We start from the raw sequence: 11,906 nt of genomic DNA on the forward strand, positions 1-11,906 counted from the left end.
ATGGTTTGTGCTATCCTGCCTGTGGGAAGCGCAAATAAAAGATCCCTTGCTGCCAATCGGAAGAGTAGCCCATGTAGTGGCGACAGCGGGTTTCCTCTCAAAATCTGTGTGGTCTTTAACCATATGTCTGACGCCATATAACCGTAAATAAAATGTGTTGAGTGCGTCGTTAAATAAAACACTTCTTTCTTTCGTTTATAAGGGGGGGGGAGGGGGGGCTGATTGCTGGCTTGGCGCAAAAAGTCCTGCCTGACTGGGTATTTAGGTTTATCGTTGAATTGTAAACTGCGTTTGGTTTTTTTAGTTTTGACTTCATTGAAGTCAGAAGAGTTATTACAAGCTATGGGGCCAGAAATTATACACGGCTCGTCACCCCACACACCTTCCGCAACAACTGGAGGGGTTAGGTTAGGAGGGGCAGCAGTGTGTTTAGTTTGTATATCAATGTTAGTGTTTGGTGCGGACGCTCTACCACTAGACTCAGATTTCATTTTTTGTTGTCGGTGGAGCCGATTGTTCCCGAAGTATGTACGACAGCCGTCGCAGGCCTCCCGACTGTCTCCGAACACGCTTCGGTAGGTGCCGGAGACTGACGAGTGGTCTGCGTAGCAGCTGGAGACCGCGTGTTACGTGTTTGTTGATGTTTAACATCTGGCGACTGCATGTGGACTTAGACTTAGATACGTTTTTAACGTGCTCATATACCTCTATGGTTTCGAGCACGCCTACCCCGAGTCCGGCCTCCGATAAGATCGGTGGTCTGATTCGGGGCAGGAAAAATCTAACTAATATAACAATTAAAAAAAATTGAACTTTAAGGCCAAAATAATTAATAATATTACGCTACAATTAATAATTTTGACTGCGTCCCTAAAAAACAGATATCCCTAGTCTACTTTTAATAAAAATTTAATTTGACGCCATTTTAGATGGGGAGGTATAAAAAGATATATAAATTACCAATAAAATTATTTAGTCCCCAGAGGCAAGGGGATAAGCCCGGCCCACATTTTTTAAATTTATATTATTTAATTTAATTTCGCTGTAACTATTAATTATTATTGTTTATTCATCAAATTTATAATAGCAATGAAGGCCGACCATAAATAGCCGGCACAAGAGGATAATACACAACTGCGCGGCTTTTGGCTTGGGCCCACCCGGCCCCCACGGGATAATACACCAAGTGGGGCGCGTCGGACCCAAGCAAGTCGGCCAACATCACCAATACTAATCAATAAATTAGATGTTTAAATATTAACATTTGTCTCCATCACATAGGCCATTAATAACCTATCTAGGCCTATAGTTAGTTTATACTGTTTATTTGGATTTAATGTTTTGGAGTAAAAACAATATTGTTAATTCTGTTATTTGTATATTTATTACAGAAGAATAAATAGTGATTTATATCTTCTGTAACATTGCAGTGGGTGCAGTTGGGATTATTACCTTTTTTCATTTTAAATTTAATTTGGTTTAAAGCAACTGAAACACCCATACGAAGTCTGGTAATTATTTTAGTGGATTTAATACTAAATGATATGGGGCCCTGTGAGGAGATAGTAGGCTTGATATTTGCGTGCCATGCTCTCGTCCTATGGTTCCAGTCAGTTTGCCATAGGCGGTCAATGCATGGCACTATAATCGAGTTGATTTCACTATAGTTATATTTAATATTGATTTTAATTTCATCATCCAATACGGCTTTTTGGGCACACTGATCAGCCATTTCGTTACCATGGATACCCACATGAGCCGGTACCCACTCAAAGACGACCTTCACCCCCATTTGAATAATTTTATTATAGAAGCTAATAATATTTTCAACAATTTCAGGCCTAACACTGTGGGAGCCATCTATAGCATTGAGGGCACTTAAGCTGTCAGATAGTATAATAAATTTATTTTGGTCGTCCATTTTATTTTGGTTGTTTAATATCCACACCAGGGCATATTGTATAGCCAATAGTTCCGTGGTGTAGACAGAAACATTATCAGTCAGTCTGGCTCTATAGTAACTATATCCATTTAATTCTTTGTCGGCAAAGGCCATACCCGTCCTACCAGTTATGGGGTTTTTGGAGCCGTATGTATAAATTTGTAAATATTTTTTGTATCTTTCCCCCATAATGATTCTAAAAAGAGTATTTTTAAAAACTGGTAGGTCTATTTGCGCTAATTCGTTTTTGATAAAAAGATTTACCTTGGGGTGTATGAGAACCCATGGGGCTTTGAATCTAGCGCTACAATCACTTATAGGTAGATTCGCCACTTCGAAACTTCGGCAAAACTCGTGCGAGTACGGTCGCCGAACAAATCGTTGCTGATCAGTCTATGGAGCCGTTCGCTCTCCCCGATAGCGCCGCCGGTGAAAGCCTGACAAGACTTATCACCGGCTTCCGCTCGCACCCCATCCTTGGGTTCTGCTACACCCTTCTGTAGAACCACCGCAACCGTATCGGAGCACCCAGTGAACGGTCTAATATGGAACAGTGGGCCAAGGGCGGCAAAAGTGGCGTCCGAAAGAGTTTTAATAAAAGTTTACATCTGTCAATCTGGTGAAAAAGAAAATTGTATCTTTAATACTTTGATGGGTGGTTTTTTGCATGACAGCTATGGAATGCTGTAGAAACAGCAGTCCATAGGCCGTGGGATCAAGACTTCCAAACTGAACCCTCCTCAATCACACAATGTAATTTTTTGTTACTGCTTTAATTTTTTTAGTACGTATTGGGAGGGGGGACTGTTCCCTTAGTGGGCCGAAATGGTTGCTGGTGGGGATATTGGAAATTACCTCACCTGTGCTGGACTCTAGGTCAGTTTCCTCAACAATCAGAGATGTATCGGTTTTTCTCTTTCTATTTTCTTTGTTGGGGTGGGGGGGGGGGGGGGGGGGGGGGGGGGGGGGGGGGGGGGGGTAGAGATGTTCAAAAGCCGTGACTGCGTTGTAGTCTTCGTGCTGTCGTTGATACTTACCTGTTGAAGGCTGTCTCTGGCTCTTTTCAGATGAGGGGGTGGGGTGGGTGGGGCGGAGGGGGATCTGGGAGAATTTAATACAGACTTACCATCAGACAGGGTGGGGGACTCCGACCGGGGAGTACCTCCCCTTGTCTGACTCAAATCAATTTTTGTTCTCTTGTATTGAGAATGTGGTGTGACGAGGATGGAGGAGTTAACCCCCCCCCCCCCCTCCCCAGCCTCGGCGCTAGATTTCGGGTCCAAACTATCTTTCTCCAGTGCAATGTACAGACCCCCCGAGGTGTCAGACGGCAGTTCAGAGATACCGCTGACATCCAGGGAAAGGTCCGACTTGGAGAATCGATTGGAAATATGTTGAGACATGGCCGGTCAACGGAGTTCGTTGGCTGAGACATACTAAACACAATCTAAACTATCAATACGCTAATATATAAAGTAGTAGGGGGGTCAATATTCGATGAAAACAACGGTATCTGGCAATACACGTGCTATCACGGAATAATGAGCACTTTGGCTACACGAGGTAAACAAACAATACACAGTGGGACGAAAAACGCGAAATACAATAAATTAGACAGGGACAAAGACAAATAACATCTACAAACTTACACACAACATTTGTACTTAGCTCGAATATTTTTTTATAAACAAATTAATATAAATTAAATGAGGTTGGCGACGAATTAAGTTTATTATTCTTCGTGTACATAGTCGCTTGTGGTTACGTGGTTAATTGTTTGTTTATTTAAGTTAATTATAATCTGTTGGTATGTGTCTGTGTCTGGTGTCTATCGACTGTCAATCTAGGGGTTTTCTTAACGGGATGCAACCCATCTCGTCCCTTTAAGCTGTGCACCCAAACGGCCTTAACGAGGCCACCCGCGTGGACATATCGATCGGACTTTAAACTTTTAGATCTGCGTTCAAAATTTTATGTCGAAATTACTTCTTTTTTGTAATATTATTAAATATTCCGATCCTCTCTTCTTTCTCTTATTTAATTTTGGATTGTCCTTCTAAAATGCTCCAAATTATATAAATATTCGGCCGAGCAGTCAATTCTTTTTTATTTTTGGCTTGTAACCTTTTTCTCTTTTTTTATTTATTCTATTAACTTTTTTTACTAATTGCTATTTTCAAAGTTCTGCCCATTTTCATCACCCCCCCCCCCCCCCCCCCCCCTCCCCTCCATCCCGAGTCAGGCCACCGATCTTATCGGAGGTCGGACTCGGGATGGGCGTGTTCGAAACCCTAGTGGTATATGGGCACGTTAAACTAGTTATCATCATCATCTGGCGTGAGTACTATAGTACACCATTATGTATGAACATGAATACAATTAACCATCATTTTTTAGCAATTTAGTGTCTTTTGTTTTATTTTTAACTGTTTCTGTATTCTGTGACGTATCCCCACTCTTATTTTTGTCATTTGTCTATATATTTTCGTGTTTCCTTTCCAAACAGTGCTTGCTAAATATTGTCGAAAGATACGTTCATTTTTGAATTCAGTCAATAATATTTGAATATTTGAGTTTTTCAATACGGTAAATATGACGCATATTACTATTATTCAAGAAAATCAGAAAGTTGAAGACGTTTTCACTCTTGAAGTTTGTCGTGGCTGCGAAGCAGGTAACATTTCATATTATTTATTATAATATTTACTTTCATAATATCTCTCAAGCTATACTTGTCCAGCATTCGATGAGAGAACACGTTTCCCAGTACTTTTTTTTTCACCTTTTAAAACGGTTTGTCTACTGGGTTTTTCGTGGCGGGCTGCAAGTTATTAACCTTGTAAATAATTTAAATGAATTCAATTGAGTACTGTTATGCTTCGTGTGTATATATGCATATAGATACCCCGCCTGTTCTGTGCTCAGATGACTGGACATATTGAATTTGAACAATTGGAATTTACATTTTATCGGGGAACCCCCTGGCAGGTTCAGGCCCTTTAAATAATTGGCCCCTCAAATACATGTATGTCCTTCCCCGGGACATCGCACCCCTACTACTTTAAAGTACTCAGAAGGACGTTCCCTTTGCATGTGAATAAAAATACGTATTTACCCGTCTTATAAATCATTCTTAACAGAAAATAGAAACTAAACTGTATTCATTAATTCTTTTCATTATCGATATGCGTAAGTCTCTTGACAAAGGTGTAGTTTTACAGAAATGTTTAATGTCCGTTTATGTGCGTCTGACTTGTCGTAAGTGTGTTCTGACAATAATGACTGTTGTGCATGATTGAAATACTCGTACACCGTTTTGTTGTCGTCGTGGAGATGTTACAAAAGATCCCAGTTCTGTGTCTATAGACCAGCGTTCACAAAACACCACCTCCTGCGTCGGTTAGTCCTTTTCAAGAAGTGACATGTCGATCAGTTCCCACGGGAAATAAAAGTGCTGTAAAAGTTAAAGTTTGTTTTGTTTAGCGACAACAATAGAGCACACTGATTTATTAATCATCGGCTATTGGTTGTCAAACATTTGGTAATTCAGACATATAGTCTTAAAGAGGAAACCCACTACATTTTCACATTAGTAGCAAGCGATCTTTTATATGTACCATACCACAGACAGGATAACACATACCACGCCCTTTAATATATCAGTAATGGTAAACTGGCTGGGGGGGGGGGGACTAGCTCACTGGGTCCACAGATGGGGGTCGAACCTAGACTGACCACACATCAGACGAGCGCTTTAGTACAACTTGAGGGGCTATTTATTAATTGTTTAACGATTCCGACACCTACATAGTCACAGTTGTTGTTGTTTATGTCTAGTAAGTTTTTGTTTGTTTATTTTGTTGTTTGTTTCATTGATTTTTGGTCCTTCTTTTTTGTTTCTTTTTGTTTGTTTCTGTGGGTTTTATTGTTGTTGGTTTTTTGCTGGTTTTTGGGAGGTAGGGGGTGATTTTGTTTTGGTTTGGGGTTTTTTAGGTGCGCTTGCACAGTTCTCTGATGCAGAGAGATTTCAATCTTGAATTAACAGATCGATCTCATCTGATTCTCTAACGTATGACAATCTATTGAAAAAGGTGTACACATACATATATCTCTAATATTTCGTTCTGTGTGTCTCGGGCTTAATAATACACGGTAAAGGGGCGGGATGTAGCTCAGTGGTAAAGCGCCCGCTTGATGCACGGTCGGTCTGAGATCGATCCTCGTCGGTGGGCCCATTGGGCTATTTCTCGTTCCAGCCAGTGCACCACAACTGGTATGTCAAAGGTCGTGGCATGTACTACCCCGTCTGTAGGATGGTGCATATAAAAGACCCCTTGCTGTTAATCGAAAAAGAGTATCCCATGAAGTGGCGACAGCGGGTTTTCTCTCTCAATATCTGTGTGGTTCTTAAGCACATGTCTGACGCCATATAACCGTAAAATAAACTGTGCTCAGTGCGTCGTTAAATAATATTAAAATAATAATAATACACGATAAAGAACACTTTCAGCTGAGAACACATTTCCAACTTGTTTTAACATATCTATCTAGTTTGTTTGTACAGCTTATTCACATACCTTAATAGCCTGGCAAAGGCGTTGTCCTGCCTAAATCTTTAATATCGGTCTCTGCGTATTTTTATTTTAAAGAATCTATTATAATAAGCATTACAACAGGGCATATGAGAGTGCATCTAGTACACAGTTTATAGTCACCATGGAGATCAGTGTCTGATAAAAGACGAGAGTAGAATAGACACGAAGGGGTAAAGCACTCGCTTGATGCGCGGTCGATTTATATATAATAAATATATGTGCTCTAGTAGTGTCGTTAAACAAAACACACAAGCAAATAGAAACATTAATTTGCAATATAAAATAATATACTGTTAAACATGTTTATCTTTAGGGAGTTGCTCCAACCAGTGCACCACGACTGATATATCAAAGGCCATGGTATGTGCTATCCTGTATGTGGGATGGTGCATATAAAACATCATGTGCTACATTAGGAAAAATGTAGCGGGTTTCCTCTGATGACTACGTGTTAGAATTACCAAATGTTTGAGAGAGAGAGAGAGAGAGAGAGAGAGAGAGAGAGAGAGAGAGAGAGAGAGAGAGAGAGAGAGAGAGAGAGAGAGTAAGTTCAGTGTCTGACAAAAGAAGAGAGTACAATAGAAACAACATTAATTTGTAATATTTATCAAATATTGCCGTCATTGAGGGCACTATCAGGTTTTATGGACCGACGAAATTGATATTACAACTCCCCTATATTGCAACCCCCCCCCCCCCCCCCCCCCCCCCCCCCCCCTCCCATTGGCTACGGGCCTGTTATGTAATAAAACATAATATACTGTTAAAAGTATGTTTATCTTGAGAGAGAAAAAGAAAGAAAGAAATGTTTTATTTAACGACGCACTCAACACATTTTATTTACGGTTATATGACGTCAGACATATGGTTAAGGACCACACAGATTTTGAGAGGAAACCCGCTGTCGCCTCTTCATGGGCTACTCATTCCGATTAGCAGCAAGGGATCTTTTATTTGCTCTTCCCACAAGCAGGATAGCACAAACCATGGCCTTTGTTGAACCAGTTATGGATCACTGGTCGATGTAAGAGGTTTTCACCTACCCATTGAGCCTTGCGGAGTACTCACTCAGGGTTTGGAGTCGGTATCTGGATTAAAAATCCCATGCCTCGACTGGGATCCGAACCCAGTACCTACCAGCCTGTTGACCGATGGCCTAACCACGACGCCACCGAGGCCGGTCGAGAGAGAGAGAGAGAGAGAGAGAGAGAGAGAGAGAGAGAGAGAGAGAGAGAGAGAGAGAGAGAGAGAGAGAGAGAGAGAGAGAGAGAGAGAGAGAGAGAGAGATTGACGGAGGACAAGTGTATTAACCGCAGACCGAATTGTTCACATAGATCTCTATAGCAACCAGTCAGTTTCATGTACTAGCCAATCATCGACGAATTGTTCACATAGATCTCTATAGCAACCAGTCAGTTCTCATCTGCTAGCCAATCATTGAAGATACTTTTATCAGCTGATCTCTTTATAGTAAGGGACCACGACTGGTACATCAAAGGCCGTGATTTGCGCTATCATGTCTGAGAGATGGTGCACATAAAAGACCCCTTGCTGCTGATCGAAGTGAGTAGCCCATGAAGTGGCAACAGCGGGTTTCCTTTCTCAATATCTTTGTTGTCCTTAACCATATGTTTGACGCCATATAAGCGTAAATAGAATGTGTTGAGTGTGTCGTTAAATAAACCATTTCCCGTCTTCCTTTATAATAAGGGACTGGACGTAGCCCAGTGGTAAAGCCTTCGCCTGATGCGTTGTCGGTCTGGTATCGATCCCCGTCGGTAGACCCATTGCGCTATTTCTCGTCCCAGACAGTCGCCACCACTGGTTTATAAAAACCGTGGTATGTGCTATCCTGTATGTTGGGTGGTGCATATAACAGATCTCTTGCTACGAATGGTAAAATGTAAGCGGGTTTCCCCTCCAAGATTTTATGTAAACATTTCCAATTATTTGACATCCAATAACCGATGAATAATGAATAAATGTGTTCTATTGATGTCGTTACAATTTTTTTATTTTTTTTAACTCAGTAGTAAAGCATTCGCCTGATGCACGGTCTGTTTGGGATCGGTCCTCGTCGGTGAATCCATTTGGGATATGTCTTGTTTTAGCCAATCACCACGACTGCTATATCCAAGACCATGGTTTGTGCTATCCTGTCTGTGGATTCGTGCATATAAAATTTGCCTTGCTACTCCTCAAAATGTAGAGGGTTTCTTCTCTAAGAGTATATATGTCAAAATAACTAAATTTTTGAAATCCAATAGCTGAGGATTAATACATGTATGTGCTCTAGTGGTGTCGTTAAATAAAGCAATCTTGAATTTCAAGTGAGTGCTCCGCAAGGCTCAATGGGTAGGTGTAAACCACTTGCACCGACCAGTGATCCATAACTGGTTCAACAAAGGCCATGGTTTGTGCTATCCTGCCTGTGGGAAGCGCAAATAAAAGATCCCTTGCTGCTAATTGGAAAGAATAGCCCATGAAGTGCCGACAGCGGGTTTCCTCTCAAAATCTGTGTGGTCCTTAACCATAGGTCTGACGCCATATAACCGTAAAATAAAATGTGTTCAGTGCGTCGTTAAATAAAGCATTTCTTCGTTCTTTCTTTCAATATTGTACACAGATATCACTCCTCTTTTAGTAATAGTGAATTAAATTTGGTCTACAAAAACGACGTGTTCCCTTATTTCTTTCTATCGGTGTGTGTCTATATATGGTAGAACACGTTTATATTGTCTAAAGTTAGCTCATTGAAATGTATGATAATATCGATATATCTGTAGGTCTATAGTGACAGTAAAAGACTGATATAAACTGACAAAACACAACCAGTATCACACATAATGAGCGTACTGGGTAGCGCCGTCCCATGTAGTGTTGACTACAATGACCCGTAGACGTCACATAGCCTATGGCCTACCACAGACCGTCCTGTGCAGAACCGTGCTGTGTGGAGCCGACGCTACACAGGGTGGTAAGCTTTTGGATACGTAGCCATACGCACACACACACAGACGCACAGTTAGAAGAATATAGGCAATTAATACTTCTGAATCCAATGAATCGATACAAACTCTGATTCACCTGCATAGCATGAGAAATAATCTAAGTTACAGAAGACTTCAGACGTATGACATGACATGAAACAAAACCAAATTTTACCGCTAACCGGAAGTTTATGTTTACGCGTTTTTCTTCTTCGTTATTAATTCTCTCCAAATATTTTGCGCATCTTTGTTTGTACTTGAAGGGACGGGACGTACCCCAGTTGTAAGTTGTATATCAGCTCCGGAACTTTCTTTTTGACCGACCGTTCAGAATTGCGCCCATATTCCTCAATCAAACTTGCGCACCTTTTCTCTTTTTGCATAATTCTTGCTCCATTCAAAATTTCATAGCCCCATTACTCCCCCCTCCGCCTGCTACCGACCACGGTCGGGCTGCTGGTGCTCACTTGCACCTGCCATTGCAGGCGGTCCCTCCCCCCCCCCTCCCACACACACATCTTTCCTGTTCTGGACAGGCGTACGCTACAACAACTTGCTCTGAATGTGCACGTAAAGCCCTATGACCTGACCTGACCAGTTCGCTTGATGCGCGGACGGTCTAGGATCGATCCCCATCGGCGGGCCTATTAGGCTATTTCTCGTTATAGATAGTGCACCACGACTGGTGTATCAAATGCCGTGGTATGTGCTATCTTGTCTGAGATGGTGCATATAAAATTCCCTTGCTACTAATGGAAAAATGCAGCGGGTTTCCTCTCTAAGACTATGTAGATCTTTTTACAGAAATGTTGCTCAAATTACTTTGAGGTTGAAGTACCTTCAACGTATTAAACCAAAGACAAAGAAAGAAAGAAATATTTTATTTGATTACGGTTATATGTAGCTTCAATGTCCTCGACAACACGAAAACAGGGAGGGCTAGAGGAGGTTATATCGCGTCGGACCTATCAGTTGTACGCATATGAAAAATGTGGGGGAGGGGGTCTAGACTGGCGAGCCAGTTTATAGGGGGTCGAGTTATGTTTCGCTGGAAGATTATTATTTTGTTTTTTAAAGAAGAAAATTAGCTTGAATAGTGTGATCGACCCCCCCCCCCACACACACACACACACATACACCGGTACATGCTCCTGAATATGGTGAAGGTTTGTTTTGTTTAACGACACCACTAGAGCACATTGATTAATCAATCATCGAGTATTGAAAGTTAAACATTTTGTAACTCCGAGTCTTAGAGAGGTAACCCGCTACATTTTTTCATTAACAAAAAGGGATCTTTTATATGCACTTTCCCCACAGACAGGAAAACACATACCACGGCCTTAGTCCAGTTGTGGTGCACGGGATGGAAGAGAAAAAACCTAATCAGTTGAACGGATCCGCTGAGGTGGTTCGATCCTGCGACGCATGCACCTCAGGCGTACACTCAACTGACTGAACTAAATCCCGCCCCACGTATCGTGGAGAACCACACATATTAAGACACGAAACCCAGTGAAATAAAGAAATGTTTTATTTAACGACGCACTTAACACATTTTATTTACGGTTATATGGCGTCAGACATATGGTTAAGGACCACACAGATACTGAGAGAGGAAACCCGCTGTTGTCACTTCATGGGCTACTCTTTTCGATTAGCAGTAAGGGATCATTTATATGCATCATCCCATAGACAGGATAGTACATACCACGGCCTTTGATGTACCAGTCGTGTTGCACTGGCTGGAGCGAAAAATAGCGCAATGGTCCCACCAACCAGCTACGTCCCGCCCCGGAAACCCACAGATGCCATTCCTTGGCCAGCGTTCGAAATTAGCTCTCGTCTGTTTGTCCTGAAAACGATTGGGATATTTCTCGTTTTAGCCAGTGCACCACGACTGGTACAACAAAGGCCGTAGTATGTGCTGTCCTGTCTGCGGTGCATATAAAAGATCCCTTGCTACCAATGGAAAAATGTAGCGGGTTTTCTCTACAAGACTATTACCGGCCTCGGTGGCGTCGTGGTTAGGCCATCGGTATACAGGCTGGTAGGTACTGGGTTCGGATCCCAGTCGAGGCATGGGATTTTTAATCCAGATACCGACTCCAAACCCTGAGCGAGTGCTCAATGGGTAGGTGTAAAGTCTCAACGGGTAGGTGTAAAGTCCATGGTTTGTGCTATCCTGCCTGTGGAAAGCACAAATAAAAGATCCCTTGCTGCCTATCGTAAAAGAGTAGCCTATGTGGCGACAGCGGGGTTCCCTCTAAAAAAAGTGTCAGAATGACCATTTGTTTGACGTCCAATAGCCGATGATAAGAAACACCAGTGTGCTCTAGTGGCGTCGTTAAATAAAACAAACTTTACTTTACTTTCTAT

General features: G+C 41.8%; 1 protein-coding gene across 1 annotated transcript in view; it reads left to right on the forward strand.

The window, feature by feature from the left end:
- Window positions 1-3,483: 3,483 nt before the first annotated feature.
- Window positions 3,484-11,906, forward strand: part of LOC121372422 (putative ankyrin repeat protein RF_0381) — a 19,342-nt gene continuing 10,919 nt past the window's right edge. Inside the window, exon 1 of the mRNA XM_041498762.1 lies at window positions 3,484-3,505. Within this exon, the coding sequence (XP_041354696.1) occupies window positions 3,484-3,505 (22 nt within the window). The remainder of the gene's footprint in view (window positions 3,506-11,906) is intronic.

The sequence above is a fragment of the Gigantopelta aegis genome, chromosome 1 (assembly GCF_016097555.1).
Source record: "Gigantopelta aegis isolate Gae_Host chromosome 1, Gae_host_genome, whole genome shotgun sequence".
Taxonomy (NCBI): Eukaryota; Metazoa; Mollusca; class Gastropoda; order Neomphalida; family Peltospiridae; genus Gigantopelta; species Gigantopelta aegis.